General features: G+C 38.9%; 1 protein-coding gene across 7 annotated transcripts in view; it reads left to right on the top strand.

The window, feature by feature from the left end:
* The window catches only part of LOC150085455 (uncharacterized), a 1845429-nt gene that overhangs the window by 1726773 nt on the left and 93078 nt on the right, over positions 1–25578 (top strand). For 5 of the 7 annotated variants that reach the window (XM_090374043.1, XM_090374041.1, XM_090374042.1 and 2 more), the window contains one exon: positions 15849–16027. The exons of 1 other annotated variant lie outside the window; for it this stretch is intronic. In XM_090374043.1, coding sequence (XP_090230169.1) covers positions 15849–16027 — 179 coding nt within the window. Of the gene's footprint in view, positions 1–15290; positions 15410–15848; positions 16028–25578 lie in introns of those variants that run through there. One more of the 7 variants, XM_090374044.1, reaches the window with a different exon arrangement.

Genomic DNA, 25578 nt, shown 5'->3' with positions numbered 1-25578 from the left:
AACACTTATTTCCACTTTTCCACTGGAGTATCTACTGCCATAGATCTATCAATATGTTCTCCAAAACTATTCCCACTTATTCAGTGGTTAGTTTTAAGTAACCCACTGAATAGTGATCATTATCCGATCATTTGCAAATTGCAAACAAATAGAACCTCACATATAACCAGCCACAGAAAATGGAAATTTAACAAGGCAGATTGGAACAAGTTCACCAATGCAATTTTCTTTGATGATCAAGTCATCAAAAGCCAGCCTATAGATGTTGTTACTGACCACATTACTGCACAGATAAAAACAGCTGCAACTTGTTCTATACCCAAAACCAGAGTTGGTCCTCATAGACATGCCAATGTCTGGTGGAATGATGCATGCCGTGATGCCAAAAAAGAACAGAATAAAGCATGGAATCTATTTCGTAAAAACCCAACAACTGACAACCTCATAAATTTTAAGAAACGTAAAGCTAAGGCACGCTATGTGCAGAAAAAAGCGAAAAAAGATTCTTGGATCCGGTTTGTTTCCACCATTAATAAAAATACAGAGAGCAGAAAAATCTGGAACAAAATTAAAAAGCTGAATGGTAAATCGCACCCGGAATCAACACCTATTATAAGTTGGAAGAGTAAAGATTGCTCCTCTGCAATAGAAATTGCAAACGCCCCAGCCGAATCCTTTTCTGAAATCTCTGCCACATCCGCATATGAGTCAGCCTTTAAACAGATAAAAGCCAACGCAGAAAAGCATAAGCTTACCTTTAAAACAACGGCATCTCTTCCATATAATCGACCTTTTACACTACTTGAACTAGAGAGCTCCTTAAATAGGTCAGCTAATAGTGCACCAGGGTCTGATGGGATACACTATATCATGCTCAAACACCTAAAGAAGAAAGCTATGAACTCCTTACTGATATATTTCAACCGGATATTCTCTGAAGGCTACTACCCTCTTTCTTGGCGCCATTCAATAGTCCTAGCTTTTGTCAAACCTGGAAAGGATCAATCAAATCCACAAAACTATCGGCCAATATCTCTTAGTAGTTGCCTTGGTAAAACATTAGAAAGAATGATTCACGCCCGATTAATATGGTACCTAGAATCTCATTTGATAATAAACAGGAACCAGTATGGCTTTAGAAAAAATCGGTCAACTCTAGATCTTATGATCAAGGCAGAATCCAACATACGGAATGCTTTTATCCGTAAAGAACATCTTGTCATGGTCTGTCTGGATATAGAAAAAGCCTTTGATACCACCTGGCGCTATGGCATTCTTCAAAATCTGTATGCCACAGGACTCCGAGGTCAGCTACCACTAATCATACAGAGCTTTCTACAAAATAGAACCTTTCAAGTGCGTTACTGTAATTCTCTATCCCGCACATTTGTCCAAGAAGAAGGGGTCCCACAAGGTTCAGTTCTTAGTGCGACGCTCTTTGCAGTTAATTTAAACAATGTAACAGAGAATGTTCCAGTTAATGTTGACACCTATCTATATGCAGACGACCTTACAATATCCTGCCACTCACAAAATATGCGTCAATTACAGCTCTCAATAAACAAAATACAATCATGGGCATCTCATAATGGCTATCGCCTCTCTGCAACAAAAACAACTGCTATCCACTTTTGCAAAAAGCGTCAGCTGCATCCAGATCCTGAACTAAGGTTAGGAATCCAACAAATACCACTCAGCAACAATATCCGGTTCTTGGGACTAGTACTTGACACTAAACTTACTTTTCAGGCACATATAAGGCAATTACGGACGCAGTGCATGAAAAAGTTGAATATCCTCCAAGTTATCTCTTCCATGGCATGGGGAGTCGATCGCTTCACGCTTCTGCATCTATATCGAACCTTAATAAGATCTCGTCTGGACTATGGAGCTCCAGTATATGATTCTGCACGTAAGACAGCTTTGGCTTGGCTCAATCCAATTCAACATAGTGCTCTGAGGATTGCCTCCGGAGCTTTTAAGACGTCCCCAGTACAAAGTTTGTATATAGATGCCAATGAGCCTCCACTAAATCTCAGGAGGAAAGTATTGCTTCTTAGCTATGCAGCCAAATTACGTAGCCTCCCTTCTCACCCCATCTGGACATATCTCTTTGAACCTCAGTGGGTAAACTTATACAGAAACAAACCAAATGAAAATAAACCTGCAGGTATCCGGCTACAAGAGTTAACAGAAGACTGGGGCATCTATCTTGGAAATATATCTCAAGCTGCAGATGCAGTACAAGCACCATGGGCAATGTATACACCTCCTTGCGATAACTATTTTCTTCAGTGGGTAAAACACTCCCTATCGAACAACAACATTAGACAGTTACATGCGTCTCATGCATTGGTCAATGCTCGCAGTCTCCAAATATATACAGATGGCTCCAAAACTGATATATCCGTAGGAGCTGGAGTAATCAGTCCTACAACCACTGTTTCTGTCCAGTTACCACTTGAATGTAGTGTTTATACTGCTGAACTGTATGCGATAAAAATGGCTTTAAATGTCCTGAACGACCATTTAGACACCCAGATCATAATATACACTGACTCTTTAAGTGCTGTCAATGCCCTACAGAATAAATCACGAAATTTCCATCCATTTATCCCACAAATTAGATCTCAGTTATATCACCTCAGTGAAAATAAGCAAACTGTAACGTTTTGCTGGATACCCAGCCATGTTGGTATTCGAGGAAACGAGCGTGCAGATGAAGCAGCAAAACACCCTACTTGTTTCAATTACATCCCAGTTCCATATTCCGACTACAAACCAATCATACGGCAGATATGCACTGAGATATGGTCTGAAATGTGGCATCACCAAAGAGATAACAAGCTCCTTCAAATAAAACAGAATCCACAGCTTTGGAGATCCAGTTCCCGATTAAACAGGCAAGAAGAGGTTGTGCTTGCTAGAGCACGAATTGGCCATACATATCTAACACACTTATTTTTACTACTAGGTGAAGATCCTCCACTTTGCTCGCTTTGTAGTACCACACTAACCGTGAAGCATATTATCATTGAGTGTCCACGTTACCATTCAGCCAGAATTGCATGTTTCAGATCTCTACTGAATTCACAAAACCCACTGCAACTAAAACATATACTAGGAGATGATGCCAATTTATCAGAATTGTTTATTTATCTGAAAATGATCAATGTATACAACCACTTCTAGACCCATCTATAATGTATTGATGAATTTTCGAAAGTAACAGGCGCAATTTGGCCATAGTAGCCCTTGCGCCAATAAATCCCACAACAACAACAGCTCAATCAAGGCATTGTGTAATTCCTTAGATAAAGTTCACCCTGTTATAAATGAAGTTAGAAGATTATTACTGCAGATTGAAATATGCCATCAACAGATCACTTTCTGTTGGATTCCGGCCCATTCTGGTATTTTGGGCAATGAACTGGCCGATCAAGCTGCAAAAAATCCTTCCACCCTAGATTTAACCAATATCCGTGTTCCAGCATCAGACTATACATTGATCATTAATGCTGCATGCCTATCAGAATGGACAGCCCTCTGGCACTCTCAGACTAATAATAAACTTTTTCAGTTTAAACAGGATCTGAAAATTTGGCCTTCCAGTGTCTGTACATCAAGACGAGAAGAAGTAATCCTTTCAAGAGCAAGAATAGGTCACACCCATCGGACCCACCTACATTTGCTCACCGGAGATGATCCACCACAGTGTCCACATTGTTCTATAAATCTGACTGAAAAACATATTCTCATTGACTGCCCCTACGATAAACAAGACAGAACTTCAACCTTGCTATCACTGGTTAATCTTCATAAACCAATAACTCTTGAAAATCTCGGCCCCAAGTGTCTACCGAGTTATCAAAGCAAGTTTAAAAAGTGAATTCAAAGCGTCTTCTATAGAATCAGCAGATTACTGAGAATTTAAATCTTTATTTGCAAAATTATTTCATTTCTGCTCTTCTTAATAAAGAAGCAAGCTCTCCAAAAAAAAGCGAGGAAAGGTACATTTCTTCTCCTTGTATATAGAACTTACCTATATAACACACTAACCTCTTATCGCATGGTCACTGGTGGCACCTCTCCTGCCTCCACATGGCAGGGCTGGTAACCTGGGGGTAAAGTTATCTTCCAGGGCTAAAAGGAGCAGCCATGGATTTTGACAATTATCTAGCACTTGAGCCTAGATGCTCAACTCGTGACCTGATTGAAATTGAACATGACATATCACAATCAAAGAGATTACATAAAAATGAGGATCAGCAGGAATTCCCAACATTCCTTATATTCCATTCTCTTTCGTCCAAGCGTATGAGAGCCCTTTCACCATTTCTAATTCAGAAATGTTTAGAAAGTGTGGCTGGTTCACCAAAAATGGTGAAAAGACTGATCTGGAGATCTACTAGTTGAAACAGCTAAACATCAGCTTTCCCAGGCTCCACTAAAATGATCAAATTTTGGCAGAATACCTATACAGGTCACCCCTCATGCTACACTAAATAGTTCCAAAAGAGTATTAGCTGAGTGGGACCTGATGAATGTCACTGAAAATGAGATAGTCGAAGAACTAAAAGAGAAAAAAGCCATCCAGGCAAAAACGAATAACGATTAAAAAAGATGAACTTGTTCCAACTAGAAACATTATTCTAACATTCAATACACCAACCTTACCATCATGTGTGAAAGCCAGATACCTTAAATGCAGAGTACGCCCGTACATTCCCAACCCAATCAGATGTTTCAAGTGTCAAAATTTTGGAGACTCGCAAAGAGTATGCCGAGGGGACACTACATGTCCAAACTTCGGCTCCAAAGATCATGTGCAAACTGACCGCACTGCAGAAATGCCACGTAAAGGCCAGTACCAGCGTATTCAAAAAATTGCGAGCTCTGGAGAGTAGGCAAAAAGATCCAGAAGTACAAAGTCTAACAAAAGATCACCTATCACAAAGCTAGGAATCAAGTTATGCTCAATATGCCAAAAATTACGTATGCTGCAGCAACCAAAAAATACCAATCAACAGCAACACAAACAGCAGTAACAGTACCACCATCCATCTCAATTGCTGATTGAGCTCGATCAGTGCTATCATCCCTACAGCAGTCACCTACAGAACAATGTAACTTGTGCTAGCAATACCCCGCTAACCACACATGAAAGCATCTGCCAGCATGTTACACCAAATTATTATTATTTTATTATTATTATTAGCTACATGGTGCAAGGAAGCCTGAGGCTTATGCTGCACCAGCAAAAAAAAAAAAAAAAAAAATCCCGAGTTATCCTGAGAGAGAGAGAGAGAGAGAGAGAGAGAGAGAGAGCATTAGCATTAGTAGAGGCATTTGATGCAAGAAAGCAAGCTTATGCAGCATCAGCCAAAAAATAAAATAAATAAATAAATAAATAAATAAAAAATAACCACTTCCACTTCACCCCTCTGTTCGTTCAAAATACCTGTCCAGCTGAGCCTTAAACTTTTTTAGGCTATCAACTTCCACGACAAGGGATGGAAGTCTATTCCACCAACCAACCACCCGCTGGCTAAAGGCAAATTTCCTCACGTCTATCCTACATCTGTCTTTCCTCAATTTGAATTTATGCCCTCTCAGGTGATTATTCTGAGCAAGAGGAAGAATCCCATCAGCATTGAGCATGCTCAAACCATTCAAGGCTTTATACACCTCTATCAGATCACCTCGTCGGTGCCTAGTCTCCAGACACTGTAATTTGCAAAACTTAAGCCTTTCTTCGTTAGAGCACCTCTTTCTTCCATTCACTAATCTTGTTGCCCTTCTCTGTACTCGTTCCAGCAGCTCTACATCCTTCTTGAAATGAGGCCTCCAGACCTGTATACAGTACTCTAGGTGCGGTCTGACCATTGCCTTATACAAGGGAATAATCACCTCCTTATCCCTGCTAGAAAAATTCCTATATATCGTCGACAATACACCATGAGCTACTCTTGCAGCCCGTCTGCACTGCTCAGAAAACTTCATATCTGCCTGCACAACCACCCCCAGGTCCCTTTCATTCTCTGCCACTGTCAGTGTAGTACCACAGAGTTGATACGTTGCTCTGGGGTTGCTGTTTCCCATATGTAGTACTTTACATTTGTCAATGTTAAACTTCATTTGCCACCTCTCAGCCCATCTGCTCAACCTTTCCAGTCCCCACCAAATGCTTCTGATACCCTGCCAGAAACTCCAAAATTAAAAGCATTACCCCCAAACAATTCAGACCAACCATGCTCAGCAAATATGGATATTGATACTGGTACCCTGCAGGATGAGCCAATCCTAGATCTACATGCAGAAGATATGGAAATTGGATGCCCCACTTTTCCAAAAAAAAAAAAAAAAGGATGAAACTAGATTGATGTAAACAGGCAAGATATGAAAAACAGACAGAACCATACACAATTTCTAAAACTAAATAATGCAGAACATTATAAAATGCAACTGTAGAGGTCTACGAAGCAATATTTTTGATATTTACAACCAAATCAAACAGCATAGTCCAGTTATCCTCTGCCTGCAAGAAACCAATCTAACCCCACAAGTGACTCCAATGATCAAAAACTATAGTATCTATCAACAGGACAGAAACAATACTGACTCAACAAGAGGAGGCATAGCCATAATTGTTGACAACAAGATTCCTACAAAACAGATACCGCTGCAGACCAAATTAGAGGCTGTAGCAGTATGGGTTTGTTAAGGGCAAGTCTTGTTCGACCAATTTGATTGGATACTATGAGGTAGTCACAAAGGAACTGGATGCAAAGAATAATTTTGATATCATATGTTTGGATCTTAGAAAGGCTTTTGATACTGTTGCACATTAGCATTAGTAGAGGCATTTGATGCAAGAAAGCAAGCTTATGCAACATCAGCCAAAAAAAATAATAAATAAATAAATAAATAAAAAAAAACCACTTCCACTTCACCCCTCTGTTCACTCGAAATACCTGTCCAGCTGAGCCTTAAACTTATTTAGGCTATCAACTTCCACGACAAGGGATGGAAGTCTGTTCCACCAACCAACCACCCGCTGGCTAAAGGCAAATTTCCATACGTCTATCCTACATCTGTCTTTCCTCAATTTGAATTTATGCCCTCTCAGGTGATTATTCTGAGCAAGAGGAAGAATCCCATCAGCATTGAGCATGCTCAAACCATTCAAGGCTTTATACACCTCTATCAGATTACCTTGCTGGTGCCTAGTCTCCAGACACTGTAATTTGCAAAACTTAAGCCTTTCTTCGTAAGAGCACCCCTTTGTTCCATTCACTAATCTTGTTGCCCTCCTCTGTACTTGTTCCAGCAGCTCTACATCCTTCTTGAAATGAGGCCTCCAGGCCTGTATACAGTACTTTAGGTGTGGCCCTGACCATTGCCTTATACAAGGGAATAATCACCTCCTTATCCCTGCTAGAAAAATTCCTATATATCATTGACAATACACCATGAGTTACTCTTGCAGCCCATCTGCACAACCACCCCCAGGTCCCTTTCATTCTCTACTACTGTCAATGTAGTACCACAGAGTTGATACGTTGCTCTGGGGTTGCTGTTTCCCATATGTAGTACTTTACATTTGTCAATGTTAAACTTCATTTGCCACCTCTCAGCCCATCTGCTCAACCTTTCCAGATCCTGTTGCAGCAGCATAGTGTCAGTAGTGTCCTTGACAACCCTGCCAACCTTCGTATCGTCTGCAAACTTGGACATTAAGCTTGATATACCATCATCAATATCATTTATAAATACAGAAAACAATAATGAACCCAATACTGAACCCTGAGGGATTCCACTAATAACATTAGTCCACGATGAGCAGTGTCCATTGATTACCACTCTCTGTCTTCTCCCCCTCAATCACCCCTTTATCCATAGCAGCAATTTGCCTCCAGTGCCACACTGCTCCAGTTTGTGCAGCAGTCTTCCATGTGCAACAGTATCAAAAGCCTTTCTAAGATCCAAGTATATAATATCAAAGTTATTCCCTGCATCTAGTTCTTTTGTGACTGCATCATAGTATCCAATCAAATTGGTCAGGCAAGACTTCCCCTTAACAAACCATGCTGTGTCCGAGCTATAACTGAAGTCTTGTCTAGATGATCCTGCAGTGCTTCTTTAACCAGTGCCTCCATTAATTTTCCGGGAACAGAAGTTAAACTCACAGGTCTATAATTACTTGTGTCAGCCTTTGATCCTCCTTTGTGAATTGGAGTCACATTTGCACATCTCCAGTCCATGGGTACCTCCCCTGAGTCCAAGGAAGCTCTCATGATTATGGCTAAGGGTTTGCTTACTTCCTTTGCTGCCTCCTTTAAATATAACTGGATAGATCCCATCCACCCCAGGTGCCTTTCTTGTGTTTATCTTCAACAATTTCTCCTCCACTTTACTCTCAGTTATTACAAGATTCTCTAGCTTACTGCCAGAGTTGAATACACCTCTGGCATTCCCCTCGCTGAATAACTCCTCATGTGTGAATGTCAATGCAAAATATTCATTTAGTTTGTTAGCTACCTGAGCAGGATCATCAACAGTTGACCCATCGATATCAAGTGGACCAATCTGATTCATCCCCTTCCTTCTAGAGTTTACATAAGTAAAGAACTCTTTGCTGTTTTTCTTTGCATCCCTTGCCAAAGATTTCTCGTATGCGAGAAACCTTTCCGCCTTTATCGTGCACTTGTCCAATCTGAATTAGACTATGGGTCCCAAGTGTACACATCGGCTAGAAACAGCATACTTAGGTGGCTAGAATCACTTCACCACCAAGCCATCTGTATTGCTACGGAGCATTTAGAACATCCCCTGTCCAGAATTTATATGTTGAAGCAACTGAACCACCACTGTCATTCCGACGAAAGCAATTGTCTTTAAAATATACCTTTAAATTAAAATCCCTGCCAAACAACCCAAGTGGACATCTGTTTTCGAACCACGATGGCAAAACCTTTTTTAACAATCGTCAGACTGCCAAGCGGCCTTTTGGTATCCGTGTCTGAGAGTTGCTCAGAGAGCTTGACATCATGGTAGACAATGTTGCCCAGTCACCAAAGCAACCACTTCCACCCCGGCATGCTCACTTACCATCATGCGACTTCTCCATTAAAAACTGGGTAAGTCCATAACTCCATCTTCTGTCCACCAACAACTCTGTGCTGCCCACCGAGCCGTATATTCCAACTTCTTGCCTGTCTTCACCGATGGCTTGAAGTCGGAGTTGTTTGTTGGATCTGCTGCTATCTTTCTAGGCCATACTATATCTGGGTAGATTCCACAAGAATGCAGCATACACTGGTGTTCAAAGAAAGTGCATCACCTGGGAATTTCACATTTCTAACCCTTTTTCGCAATGGTATGTTACATTAATGACTAGCATCACAAATAGAAATATAAACAAAAGATATTTATTAATAGTTAAGGCAAAGCTAATTAATATTTGACAGGTGCTCTCAAAATATTCCAAACTGAGAATTTGTAACCTTTATACAACAGTTTTGGTAAACACAACAATTATGACTGGAATGTTATCAGAAGCCCTCAGTTTGCTTCAGTTTATCATTTTAAATGGAAAACAAAATGAAAAATTCACCAGGTGCAAACTAATATTTAGTTGAACCACCTCTGGCTCTGATGACAGCAGCACACCGTCGAGGCATTGATGGCGCCTCCGTAGCCAGGTGGGAAGGAGCAGCAGTGCGTAGCACACGCTTCTTGATTAGACCGGGGTTTGAGCCCGTCACTACCAAATACGGAGGATGCGGAAAGGTCGGGGAATGACCACCGCATATCCCGGAGCAATATGGCCTTAGTTGCTAATGCTCCTAAAAACCAAAAAACAACGTAGTGCGTCGAGGCATTGACAAGATCGATTTCTGAAGAAAATCAATTGATAGTTTATGATTTCAAACACGAATTATGGCTTCCTGAAGTTCACAAAGGGTCTTTTGGTTTCTTTCTGGCAACTGCAGATTTCACATGATGCCAGCAGTTCTCTATAGGATTCAGGTCTGGCAGGGCTGTTTCCTGGCCAGCTAAGAGTTGTAATGGACCGTTCTTCCGACCATTTTTTCACCTGTAACAAATGTAAACATATTACTGTCAAATCTCTAATGCAGAAATGAAGCTAAAGTAACTACAGAAGTGCCTACCTACACTTTTTGCCCAATGACAAGGAGCAGAGTTGTCCTGAAATATTCTACAAGAACTCATGATCAGTTGGGATATTAAATTTCAAAACATATTCCAAGACTTGATACTCCTGAACTTACTGAATGCTCACCTCTCTGCGATACTTTCTTTTTAAGATGGGGAAAATCCTCTCTGGCACATCAACTTTCAACAGCTCCATAAAACTCATCTGTTGGAAAACTCAGATAAAATACCTATCTATACTGATGGCTCCAAAAGAGATGTAGCTGTAGGTACTGCAGCTGTTTCTTCCACCTTCTCAGTTGCTGCGTCTCTTCCTATGGAATGCATTATCTATACTTCAGAATTATTTTCAATATAACTAGCTCTAGATAGAATACTAGAGCCATATCAGCCATCACAACATCCATATCAAGCAATCTCTGATATACACAGACTCCTTAAGCACAATCACTGCCATTCAATCTACCATTTTGCCCTCTCATCCCATTCTTAAAGAGATACGATCTAAGTTATTTTACTATCAAACAGCCAACCAAAAGGTTATTTTCTGCTGGATACCTGATCATGTAGGCATCTCAGGTAATGAACAAGCGGACGACACCGCTAAACACCCTGACTCAGGCTTTTACAGGCAACTAAAAGTGCCCTACACCCGACTACAAATTCATCATTAAAACAACATATAGGAAACCATGGTCTCACCTCTGGAAAGCTCAAATAAATAATAAACTGCTGCAGATAAAAAAAGAGCCAAAACTGTGGACATCTAGTATCAGGAAAAGCAGGCGACAAGAAGTAATTCTAGCAAGGCTCCGCATCGGTCATTCACATCCAACTCATCTGTATTTGCTTATGGGAGAGAACCCTCCTCAGTATTTCTTTTGCCAGTCACAGCTAACAATAAAAATGATTCTCATTGAATGTCCCCAACTTTCAGCTACCAGAAAATCAAGCTTTATCTCCCTATCCCATTTGCAAGAACCATTAACTTTATTACATATTCTTGGCAATGAAGCAAATTTTGAGGAACTGTTTACTTATTTGAAACAGATAAATCTTTATAATAGTCTGTGATCACAATAACATGTGAAATTTGTGAAATCATAAGCAAATATTGAACAGGCACAATGTGGTCCAAGAGGCCCTTGTGCCAAAAAAACCAAATACAACAACAACAACCAGAAAAATGCAGTTACTTGACAGGTTGAAATGGTCTCTAATGGTTGGCAGCAATTTGCCTTCCAACATAGCCAGGTATCCATTGGCATTTATGGAACTTTTTATAAACTGCAGGTGACCTACTCCATTGATACGAAATATCATTTGGCTGGTAGGGAATTTCACTATAGAAAACATACAGTGTGGATGGTATTCTTCACCCTGTCTACAGCGAATCATTTGTCTCCCATCAGAGCCATGCAGGTTGAATTTCTTCTCATCCGAGAAAATAATTGACTTCCACTGCTCGGGGGGTCTATTTTACATGCTCCTTACACGAAATTAATTGGGCTTTTTCATTTTTTGTGTGAGGAGGGCCTTCTTAGGACAACCGGCTACAAGTCCATTTTTGAAGAGGCATATTCTGACTGTTACTGCACTTGCTACACTCCTGTATGTGCTTCCTATTCTCTTTTTAGGTCAGACGAAGAAGCTTTACAGTTTTTAAGGCATAAGCGCTTCAAAACGCAGTCCTGTTTTGGCGTAGAGACTTGTTTGCATCTGGTTCCTTTTTTCCTGTCAGCAGAGGCGCCTCCGTAGCCAGGTGGGAAGGAGCAACAGTGCGTAGCACATGCTTCTTGATTAGACCGGGGTTCGAGCCCGTCACCACCAAATACGGAGGATGCGGAAAGGTCAGGGAATGACCACCGCATATTCCCGGAGCAATATGGCCTTAGTTGCTAATGCTCCTAAAAACCAAACAACAAACCTGTCAGCAGAACCAGTATTCTTGAGTTTGGAAAGAAATCTACTCACTGTCGACTGATTACAAGACACTCTATAAGCAATATAATTGGAAGAACATCCTTTCTCACGTAAAGCAACAATGGCACTCTTTCTTCGTAGTGTCAACTACACATAACTCGCCATCCTGACACAAGCACAGAATGACTGCAACTCTTGCAGAGCATGTTTATATAGCTGAAAGTAACAGCTGATGCAATCTGTAAGAAATATTGCCATATACTTATGTTATTCGAACGACAATTACAATTTTAAGGGGTGATGCACTCTCTTTGAACACCAGTGTATATACAGCTAAGTTGTATGCTAGAGTTATCCTTGGACAGCATTAAAACCCACAAGTATCAAAGGTGTATGGTGTACACTGACTCTCTAAGTACACTCCAGGCTTTATCGGGGATGAAGTATAATCCTCATCCATTTGTGACTCGGATTCAGCAGACGCCGCATTCTTTGACTGAGTGTTCATTTGACAATCGTTTCTCCTGGATACCAAGCCACATTGGAATCAGGAGAAATGAACTGGCAGATGCTGCAGCCAGATCACCAGGACCCCACAACACTTTGCTTGTTAGTCCCCTATACAGACTACAGGCTGCTAATACATGCTAAACTACTCTCCCAGTGACAGTAATCCTGGCATGAATAAGTCACGAACAAGCTCTAACTGACTAGACTGCCAGTGTTGTAATCCAACACTGGCAGTCTAGTCTGCGCAGGAACCACAGAGAGGAAGTTGTTCTAGCTCGCCTCCGCATAAGACAGTCATCTTACGCATGGATTTCTGCTGAGGGCAGATGATTCTCCTATGTGCGAGAACTGTGGCACCATTTTAACTATTAATCACATTTTAACCGTGTTCACGTTTTAGTCATGAACGTGATTTATATTTTACCGCTTTTATTCATCTGTCTGAGCCTTATACACTTAGTCAGATATTGAGATATTGTCTGACAATGACTGTATGTGTGCTGTTTTTAGCTATTTATAATGAGTAAACTTTTTTACTCATATTTAAACTTTACCTTTTATTGTTATTTCTTTGTTGATATATCTTTTATACTATTTATACCTATGTTATTATATATCTTGACATGGTGACCCAACTAATCAGGTCACTGAAAGCTTAAATATTTTATATATGACCTGTTTTTTGGCACATTATAGCCTATATATGACCTGTTTTTTGGCACATTATAGTTGCTAATTCTCCAATAAAATCCAAACCAATCGACCAAGCTAGTTGGTGTCTAGCATTAGTCAGTGTGATTAGTGGCTTGTGAACAGCTGCACAGCCAGGGTATCCTATATCATGCAGTATCCTGCACGCTACTAGTGCTGACATGTGTCCTGTATGTCTTACTGAGGGCCTGTTTGTATACTGCAACATCAATCAATGTTCTAAGCAAACAATTCTTTACAGGGATTCTTCTGTCATATTCTGTCAGATTTGGAGGGTTTTTCCAAGTTGTTTTGTGATAGTTTCAGCACCTGTTCACTTCCATTTGCAGGTCATATCACCAATCGTTGACCCAGGGATCTTCAGTACCATTGAAATGTCACATGCAAATCAATTGCTTATGTGGTACCCTATTGTCATTCTTCAGTGAAAATCTGTTAACTCCATCGATCACAACACCTTGCATTCACAGTCATACTGTTATCTCCTTGAAGGCCTACAAGCATATTTATAGTTGTCTGATACATGGTGATTGAACAGGACGTGATCAACAGAGGGGTGTCTAAATGTTAATGGTAGGACAATGCATTTTGCCATGCTCAAAGTTTGCAGATCCTGACTTAGGGGAGCTAAAGAGTGATTTCCAGTTTAACTTTTGCTGTTAATGGTCTTACATGTTTGTCCTTTTTGTAAAATTTAATTCAGTTATTGAAATAGTTTCCTCAGCCTATCTGTCATTTAGTTTAGACTCTATGATAGATAGGCTGAGGAAACTGTCTGTATCATACTGAGCAGTATGATCAATGGTCTGACTGACCTCTATGTACAAATCTACCATCTTTGTTTTGTTTTCAAAATATTGCATATAACTTATTCAATTCAAACTAAATTGCTACACAAACAGTACCAACACCAACCTGTAGCAGGTCCTTTTTTCATACAAAAATGATAGAACATTTGAGTTTTTAGAATAATGTAAACAATTTTCATGCATGTTTCTTCATTTTCAAGATTAGCCAGTGTGTTTCTCACTTGCAAAAACTACTACCGTGTAAATGTAGCTTTAGTGAAGTAACTCTTAAAACAGTGCATGTAATATTGGCTGTCTGCTTTGTAATGATTCATCAACGTCTTATATACTGTACTGATAATGAATGCTTTAAGATTTTTTTTTATGGTACCCCAAAACACAAAAGGTTATTGAAACCTATAGTATAGTACTCTAGTACTACTGTTGGATTACTGTGTACAGGTTGAGGTGGCAGAAGGTTGTTAACATTGGACTTTGAACTTCTGTAGATGTAATTTTTATGAAATACAGGAGAAGGAAGGTTATTCCAAAGATTGCTTTGTGAGCAAGAAGTGGAATTACAGCTGCTAATTTCAAAGAATCATACCTATGGCAATATCTGTAGAAAAGCATTAGCATTTGTGTGATAGGGTGTGAAGTGAGTTTTTAAGTGAGATCATTAATTAATCTGACTGCTCTATTTTGGTTAGAGTTGAGGATAGAGTTGATGTTATTAAGATATTTTTCAGTGTTATATGATCCAACATTAAAAGTTTCTTCCTCTTCTCAACCTATAAATAATCCACATTGTTGGATTACCATAAGTCAACAACCTTTAATGCTTTAGCTTACCATAATAATAATAATAATAATAAAAAAAAATCTGAAGGTCTTCAACAATACAACCATTCTATTTCATATGTACATTGGGATTGAATTGTGGTGGTATGTTCAAATCACTGATTTTTATGTAAGTTTAATAGGATCATAAAAATTTATAACTGGTACTGCTATTGAAATTCTTGTTATAATCAGTAATAACAAAAGTTTAGTAATGTGAACAAATTATTTTTTAAATATTGTTATTTTAGATATATCATTAATTACATTTTCATTCTCTTTGCCCATATTTTCATCCTGCATAATAGCTTTTTAAACTTTCTTTCTCATTTCTCACAGGCTGTAGGGAAGAAGCATTAAAACTAACCAAATTCTTAATACAGCATTCTCAGAGAGGAATTCCTCTTAAATATGACAATATTAATGGAAAAGAAAATATCTGACTAATACTTAACTACCTTAATTCTTCATATTTAAATTGACATTACTCACTGCTCTAACTTTGAATCTTTTCTTGTGAACTAAAATCGCAATTTTAAGTTTGTGATTTTCTCTAGTTTGCATTAAAAATCCCATTAAAATCCTTATCTGCATGTACTTTTAAATGCTAACCATATACTGAAGTTCAAATTTTCCAATATCAATCTCATTTTATATAATTATTGACATAGTTCTTATACAGTATTGCTTTTTCTCCAATATGTTGTTATTGTGTTATTACCAACTCCATGACTCCAACCAGCAGAGTTTTGTTATATTTACTAAAGCTATGAAAATGTGGTTAGTATAATACTTTAATGGAATAATTAGTAGATTCATTAAAATATTTTAAGTTTGCTGCATGTTGCATGCTTACTGAGTTGCCTGGGGCATGTGTTTATTGTGTTGTCAACATAGCTAAAGGACGTACCAACCTTGAGCTTCGGGAACAGTTCATACTGGGGGAAGGAATGAGCCAGTCCATGACCCCATTCAAACCCAAGCCTAGCTCAAATTCTTCTCAATCTTCCCAAAGTGGAGCATCTTCATTTGCCCGTTCCGGTGGCTCAATTCCATCTACTGGCCCTATTACAAAGGTTTGTGAACTGTAGAGCAAAATCTTGAAGCTAACCAAATGTATATGTTAACCAAATAATAAGTTCAGTTTAATTTATTATATATGATTTATTTTTGTAGCTAAACTGCTTTTTTAATTTTGCACTTGCAAACTTATATCCTAATAATCATACAAAAGCTTATTTATTATTTATTTTTGATATTGTTTATTTTGGATGGACCGGATGCTTGATACATTGTTGTCAAATGATATCTGATGGTCATTTTTTTATTTTTACCTTATGCCATGCTGTTAAGATCAGTAATTTTATTATATAAATTATAATTACTGACAGATTTTCTACAATGTACCACATATAACAGTGAAAGTAAGAGGACTACATCACTTAGATGCTTAGCATGTTTGTTATGTTTTCATTTTTACGTTTGAATTTGCACTATTCTGCACACTTTAGTCTGTTTTGTTTGCTACACTTTTTTTTTTTCACTAAAATTTTAGTGTCATAATAGTGTATGGATTATTTTTAAAGCACACTGGTGCATGTACATAAACCTTCTCTATCCTGATGACTTCTTTAATATTTAATAAATTTATAGATCTGTGCCTTCAAAACTCAAGAGCTCACACCCAAACTATGTGCTGTACATGATTTTTTTGTTTTGAAATTTTATATATTGTTTAAAACAAAAATTCCTTTTAGAAAAGGTATATTTTATTTACATAAAACAGGATTGGTCTCACGATCTGTTGGAATAATCTCCTCTGTTTTGAATTTGAGCCATAAGGGAGCATCACGTGTGTGTATATGTGTGAATTACATATATTCTGTTATTAGCTTTCTGTCTTTGTGTCTGCAAATTGCATATATTATATGATTGGCTTTCCTGTTTTCTAGAACCAGTAACAAACTTTTCAGAATTAAGCAAAAACCACAACCTGGCATTGTAGCTTCAGATGAAACTGACGGGAAAGAATAGTTTTATACAGGGCAGAAGTAACTATCGCATATAATGGGGAATGATATAAATCTAGTGACTTTTTCAAAATATCTGAAATAAAGCCAGTTATATTATTTATGCTAATATAAGATAGTATTTAAAGTGAACAGTTGTATTTCACAGTCAGCTTTAGGATAGGCACATCTTGGCCCTAGCAGTTCTTGTATCAGAAAACCCCTATTTCAGCCAACCTACAAACCTGTTTGATGAATGAAAAAAATTGAGTTTATAGGAGAAAAAACATGCAACCTTCACCTGAGACAGACTAACTCAGCCAGGATGTGAAAAGATTCCATAAAATCCCCCTAAAGATGGGATACCGAGGCCTTTTTCATACTGTAGGAGGATATCAATTATAACCATGGCAGCTACTAAACTTAGTAAAGAAATTAATATAACATTTGTGATATTTAATGGCAACTGCTCGCCCATTTATTAATATGTTTTTATATATTAAAAATATACATATAAATTTAGTATGTGATTGATAGGATATGATGATAACACTTGGTTATAAGTATGATAGGACACTCTTTACAAAAATTGTTAGTATACATTTTTAAAACTTTTCTGATTTTTTTTTTCTCCTTTTCTCGTTTTTTACACTCAGATTTCTAGACTATTGTACATGTTTTTATCATGTAAATAGTCTTGAGCTTATGAGCAATAAACTGATATTTATTTACTTAGATTTTAGAAATGCTTAGAAAGGGACTAATCTGCAGGATGGTTAACCAGAAAAAGAGAGTGGTTATGAATAGGCAGAGTTGGACCAGTGTTTTGAGATTCTCCTTAGGGATATTGTTGTTTATGATATTCATTGACAATATTCAGAATGGCATTGTAAGTCCGATATATTAGTTCTCTCAGCAGTACAGGCCCCATTGACAGAGCCCTATGTGTTAGGACAGCATAGGGTTCTGTCAATGATATATGTTAAATTTTTTTCTGTAAAGATAATGAGGTACTTATAAGACTAGTTTAAACAATGACAATTAAACTTTAACACTAATAAGAGCAAGCTTTAACATCTGGATCACAGTAATCCCAGGTGAGATTATCAATTCAGAAACATAACACCAAATGCAGTTGAAGATGAAAAGGATCTTGTAATTGTAATATAATCAGACATGATTCTATCAGTTATATATATTGAATTTTTCTTATTTAAATAAATAATTAATTATTCCACTGTAAAAACTGATGGTCAGACCCTATCTTGAATACTGTATTCAGGTCTGGAAACTATATTTTGGGCCCTGGGTACCAAGTAGACTTCAGCCTCAAGTTCCGTTTGCCCCAACTGCAAAGAAAGTCACCCAGCCTTTTCCAAATCATGTGAAATGTGGAAAACAGGGAAGAAAATCCAAAAATATAAATTAGAGCACCAGGTCACATATCCTGAGGCATGCAGACAGATTATGTTGACCATGCCCAGTCATTCATATGCATCTCACTCTCAAAGCTTTCATTCAACATCAGCTCAAAAAGATGTATCAGTACCTCCCAGCACATCTCTAGCTAACTGGGTTAAAAGTACATTATCAAACTCTGGAAAAAAGACACACATCAAACAAAAAGCAGTGAAGCAAGCAACACTTCAATCAGCATTCCAACTGATACTTTGACTGTCCCGCATGACAAAGAAAAATTAAAAACTACTAAAGACAGCAAGAAACCTGAATCTATCTTCCTGAAAAAAATGCTCCTCAAACAAAAAACAGTCAGATGAATCATCCTCAGCTAAACCTGAATGAACCACAGCATCTTACAATGGAATTGCAGAGGCTTTTGTTGCAACACCGATGATATTCAAGACCTAATTAACCGATGTTCTCCAGTTGCCCTTTGTCTACAGGAATACTAATACACCAGCTAAGCAAATAACATTAAAAACCAACTTAGTAGCAGTGAGAAAAGGCATTAGAATTTCTATCTCAATTTCATCCCTTTATCTTCCACCAAATCTTGCTCTCTCTCCAGATCAGAATTAAGCGATCTTTCTATGCAGCTTCAACCTCCCTATTGCCTCATCATCTGTGGGGATCTTCTCACATGGACAGTAGAGGTAACTTGTTTGAAACTTTCCTAGATGACCAACAACTGAGTTTGCTGAATATCGGATCTCACACTTATATCAGTTTAGCTACAGGTATTACTTCTGCAATAGACTTAACAATATGTTCTCCATCAGTTTATCCCAATATAGAATGGTTTGTATTAAATGATCCTTACAACAGTGATCATTTTCCGATAGTAGGTTCCATACAGACACAGTTGACTCTTTCTGAAGAAACCAGAACAGTATGGAATTTTAAAAAAACTAATTGGAGTAAATATATACAATTAATCAAGCTGGATAAGCAATTAATAGAAACCCTGCCAATGGATGATACTGTCATATATATCTATGACAAACTGTTAGAAGCTTCAAAAGCAACAATACCTCAAATGAGTAAGGCAAAACAGGCACGGTACAACTCTTGGTGGAGTGGAGAATGTGCGACAGCAAAAACAAAACAAAACAAAATCATGTGTGGAATGAATTTCATAAATGTCCAACTACTGTCAATTTGTTTGCATATAAAAATGCCAAAGCTGAAGCAAGGAGAATTCAGAGAAGTGCAAATAAAAATTCTTGGATCGTGTTTGCTTCCACACTTACTAGGAACTACAGTCTTGGTTTGGTGTGAAAAAAAAGTGCATTTTTTTAATGGAAGATATGCAAGCATACAATCTCCAATCTTTCATTGGAAAGGGCAGGATGTTTCTACAACAGACGAGATATCAGAAATTCTGGCTGAATCTTTCACTTCCACATCAGCAGTTACAAGCTATAGCACTGATTTTAAAAAATATAAAGAGCAAGCTGAATGGTGTAAGTTGAATTTCTATATGACTACATTTCATTCATATAATCTACCATTTATAAATGAGGGATTGCTTACAACTATTACAAATTTGCCTAATAGCAAACCAGGTCCTGATGGCATTTATTATACTATGATACAACACCTAAACTCTGATTGTCTGGATATCCTGCTAGCTCTATATATATATATAGGCCCCAAGTGCTTCTAGTGATCAGGAGATTTCTCTGCGACTATAAAGCGATTTCTATAGTGATAGAGTGATACATTTTTCTAGAGTTTAAAGAAAATTATCTACTGTGTATATAGTTGCCGAAAAGTATCAGTGCAAAAGTTCCTAAGAAAGGAAAGCCACCTTTCTTTTATTTATATCCTAGTCCTACTAACCACTAATCTACATCTGCTTGATCACTAGTTGACACTGCTCCTGCCTCCCCGTAGCATGGCCGGAAACCTGGCAGGAAAAGCTCTCACTCCCAGGGCTAAAAGGAGCAAACACGAATGATCTAAACATTACAACCACAGATCCCAAAGATCTGACTCTTTTGAGTCGGGAAAAATGGGGACAACTAAAAGGCAAAAAATGGATGTGACATCGCTTAATGCACCTACATTTATTGTCTTTCATTCTATGACGGAACAGCCATTAGGAAAATTGTTGCAATTTGTCATCCAGAAATGCTTAGAAAGTGTGGCTGGAACACCAGAAAATGTTAAGCGACTAAAATCAGGTGACCTTCTAGTCGAGACAGCAAATGCCAAACATGCAGAAAGACTGCTTCAAATGAAAACATTTGGTGGGATCCCAGTAAAGGTCTCTCCCCATAATACGCTAAATACATCGAGAGGAGTAATTTCTGAATGTGACCTTATCGGTGTCTCTGAAGAAGAATAATTAGACCGGGGTTCAAGCCCGTCACCACCAAATACAGAGGATGCGGAAAGGTCAGGGAATGACCACCACATATCCCGGAGCAATATGGCCTTAGTTGCTAATGCTCCTCAAAAAAAAAAAAGAAGAATAAATTAAAAATGAACTTGAAGATCAAGGCATTATAGCTGTGAGAAGGATTAAAATTACTAGAGATGGGACACTTACCCCAACCAGAAATATAATATACTGACGTTTAACATTCCTAAGCCAACTACATTTGTGAAGGCCCGGTATCTAAATTGTAACATCAGACCATACATTCCGAATCCTCTCCGCTGCTTTAAATGCTAAAAAGTATGGTCATTCACAAATGGCATGCCGTGGTGTCACCATCTGTACCAATTGAGGGTCTCAGGAGCACAGCAATCAGAACTATTGAGCCGAGAAACCGAAATGTCCAAACTGCAAGGGAGACCATTCTGCCTATTCCAAGAACTGTGAATATTGGAAAAGAGAAAAGCAGATTCACCGGTATAAAGTGGAATATTCTGTCACATACCAAGAAGCTAAGAGAACTGTACTGCCAACTATCTTAAACAGACCTTCCTATGTGCAGGTCATAACAAATTAGCATACAATAGAAACCCAAACAGAATTTATAATTCCTCCAAAGAAGTCCATCTCAGACTGGGCACGAGCACTACTTACAACATCCCAGCTAAAACATCAAGAGAAACTCACCAACACACCACTTTCCATACCAAATATAAAATACTCAGAAACGAAAGCCCCTCAAGGAAAATGTAATGTCATAAGTCAGAAGTCAACTGAACAAATGGAGACAGAAGCGACCAACCAAGCAGACGAATCAATACTAGAGATTTTCGCAGAAGAAGAGATGGATACAGGAAAACCATATTCCCCAAAAAGGTAACATACATGTGAAAGATTTAAAACAGCATCTGGGAAACAGTCTGAAAAACCCTCCAAAACCAAATAATGAAAACCATAATCCATTGGAACTGTACAGGACTCTGCACTAACATAGGTGATATATATATATGATCTAATTGCACAGTATGCACCACTATGTCTTTGCTTACGAGAAACCTACCTCAGACCTCAAGATTCTACCTTAATAAAGAACTATATGGCATATCGAAAGGACAGAGTAACAGGCAGCACAACCCATGGTGGTGTGGCAATACTAGTAAATTCTCGCATTCCTTCCCAGATTGTCCCGCTAAACACAACCCTTGAAGCGGCTGCAGTACGCATAGCCACTAGATCCCTCATAACAGTAATAACAATTTATGTTCCACCAAACCAATATTTATTACAATAAGACTTAGAAGACATAGTAATTCAGTTACCTACCCCCCTTCTGTATACTAGGCGACCTCAACAGGCATAGTCCTGTGGGAGGTAATGCAACCACAGATCGGAGAGGAAAGCAAATTGAAAATGGATAGACGAGATTGATTTAACTTTGTTGAAATGACGGCACATATACATATACACATCTTCCATCAGGAAATACTATAGCTGTAGACCTGTCTGTATGTTCTCCAATACTATTTTCAATACTTGATTGGTCGGCCCCGAGTGCCAAGCGATAGTGACAAGCGATTTCCTCTGAGATATATAGTGTGCTATTCCTAAGCGACAAAGTTCAATTTTATTTCTAGTGTCGTTTTCTCTTTTGTTTAGCTAAAGTGGTTCTGTGCTTCAAGCATTAAAGTAAGAACCAAGAAAGGAAAACTACCTTTCTTTTTTCAGAGTATATATATTAATTACTAACAAGCTACTAAACTTTACAACCGCTTGGTCACTGGTGGCACCGCTCCTGCCTCCACGTGGCGGGGCCGGTAACCTGGGAGAAGAAAGCCACTCTCCCGGGGCGAAAAGGAGCAAACATGGAATTTGACAATTTCCCTCCAATTGAGCCTCGGCGCTCATGTCCTAAATCAAATGATAATGACCATGACACATCACAGTCGAAAAGACTGAGGACTGACACAGAGCAAAAGGAATGTCCATCTTTCCTTATATTCCACTCCTTGTCAAACAAATGCATGAGTACACTCTCCCCGTTTCTGATACAGAAATGTTTGGAAAATACAGCAGGTTCACCTAAAATGGTGAAAAGACTTAGATCAGGTGATTTACTAATTGAAAGTATGAGCCGTCAGCAATCAGAGACTCTACTGAACCTCTCAGCCTTTGGTGGACCGTGCACTTGTGCGATCCAAATTAGATTATGGGTCCCAAGTATATTCTTCAGCTAGAGATAGTGTCCTCCGATGGCTGGACCCTGTCCACCATCAGGCTATCCGTATCGCTACTGGAGCTTTTCGAACATCTCCTGTCCTGAGTCTATACGTCGAAGCAAACGAACCACCGTTATCGTTTCGACGTAAGCAGTTGTCTTTAAAGTACGCTTTAAAACTGAAATCCCTGCCAGACCATCCTACGTGGCCCTTCGTTTTTGAGCCACGATGGGAAAACTTGTACAATACCCGTAAGACTGCCAATCGTCCTTTTGGTATTCGTGTCCAAGAGCTACTCAACGAACTCAATATCAAGGTAGACAAGGTTGCCCAAACATCCAAGCAACCCTTTCCACCCTGGCATGCTCGTGTCCCGGCATGCGACTTGTCGTTTAGAAACTGGGGAAAATCGGACACTCCATCATGCGTCTACCTGCAGCTCCATTCAGCACACCGAACTGAATATTCCGACTTCGCGCCAGTCTACACAGACGGTTCGAAGTCAGAATCATATGTGGGATCTGCTGCTGTCTTCACAGACAGCACTATCTCAGAGCAGATTCCCTCTGAATGCAGCATATTTACTGCAGAGCTGCACGCTGTAGAGTTAGCCTTGGATCATATTAGTAAATGCCAATACCAACGGTTCATTTTATATTCCGACTCTCTTAGCATGTTACAGGCTGTAATATCTGTGAGGTATAATCCCCATCCAGTTCTGTCTAGCATTCAGCAGAAGATTCACGTTCTCCATGATCGTGAATATGACATCCGCTTCTGCTGGATTCCGAGCCACATTGGGATTAGGGGAAATGATTTGGCTGACGCCGCAGCCAAATCAGCAATTCCCAATAATAACCGATGCCTGTTAGTCCCTTATACAGACTACAGGCAAATAATACATCAAAACATACATTCCCAATGGCAGGACTCGTGGAATAGGCAGACTGCGAATAAATTATATTGTATAAAGCCTGTAATTGAACCGTGGCAGTCTTGTCTGCGCAGGAACCGTAAGGAGGAAGTTGTTCTAGCCCGTCTCCGCATCGGACACAGTCATCTTACACATTCTTTTCTGCTGAGGGCAGATGACTGTCCTATGTGCGAGCAATGCGACACCATTTTATCTATTAATCACATTTTAACCGTATGTCCACGTTTTAGACACGAACGTGATTTATACTTTACCGTTTTTAGTCATCTGGCTGAGCCTTATACACTCAGTCAGATTTTATCTGACAATGACCATGTGTCTGCTGTTTTTAGCTTTTTAAAATCAATAAACATTTTTACTGCCATATAAAATTTACATTTTATTGTTCTTTTCCATTGATTTATCTTTTACACATTTGTTATTATTTATTTTGACATGGTGACCTAACTAGTTAGGTCACTGAAAGTTTAAATTTTTATTAATGACATGGTCTTGGCGCATTATAGCCTTAGCAGCTAATGCGCCAATAAAACCAAACAAACAAACAAACAAACAAAGCCTTTGGTGGTATTCCCGTGCAAGTTACCCCACATGCGACGCTAAATGCTTCCAAAGGGGTCATCACTGAGTGGGATTTGATTAACGTCACAGAAGAAGAATTAGTCGAAGAATTAAAAGAACAAAAAGTCACACATGCTAAGCGCATCATGATCAAAAAAGATGGCCAGCTGGTTCCAACGCGGAACATCATCCTTACGTTTGGCACACCAAATTTACCATCTAGTGTTAAAGCCGGCTATCTCAATTGCCGTATAAGACCCTACATTCCTAATCCCATCAGATGTTATAAGTGCCAAAAGTTTGGACACTCTCAGACCGTCTGTCGAGGGGATGCTGTGTGTCCAAACTGTGGTTCAAAATCCCACGCACAAACGGAATGTGATGCGGAAACACCACATTGTTCAAACTGTCAAGGCCAACACCCTGCCTACTCAAAGTCCTGTGAACTGTGGAAAACAGGAAAAAAGATCCAACAATATAAAGTAGAGCGGAAAGTCACATACCAAGAAGCAAAGAAGCAGATTATGCTTACTACAACTAAACACACCTACGCAGCAGCAACAAAGAAATATCAGTCAGCAGCCACTCAAACTGACGTGTCAGTTCCCCCATCCATGTCTATTGCAGACTGGGCAAGAGAAATACTCTCAAAATCAAAGCAAACTACTATGGAACAGCATGTGAATGACAGTGCCAGTAACACACCAATTACAGTACCGCCAACGGCTTTGCAGTCTTCCTCAGAAACTATAAAAACTAAAACAGCAGTCCCAAGGCAGAAAAGTCAGCAAAATACAACAAATATGGATACTAATGAAAACATCAGCCCGGATGAGCCAATCTTAGAGCTGTACGCAGATGATGACATGGACACAGCGCGTCCTATCTTTTCGAAAAAAGAAAGAATAAAATTTGAGAGACAAAAACAGACTGGACCTAAAAAACAGACTGAATCAAACACAACCGCCAAAATCAAATAATGGATCACATAATACAGTGGAACTGTAGAGGTCTACGTAGTAATATCGATGATATCAATGACCTAATCCAACAGTACAGTCCA

The sequence above is a fragment of the Mastigoproctus giganteus genome, chromosome 5 (genome assembly GCF_048544385.1).
Source record: "Mastigoproctus giganteus isolate SK-2022 chromosome 5, ASM4854438v1, whole genome shotgun sequence".
NCBI lineage: Eukaryota > Metazoa > Arthropoda > Arachnida > Uropygi > Thelyphonidae > Mastigoproctus > Mastigoproctus giganteus.
This window is presented reverse-complemented; position numbering and strand designations above follow the sequence as displayed.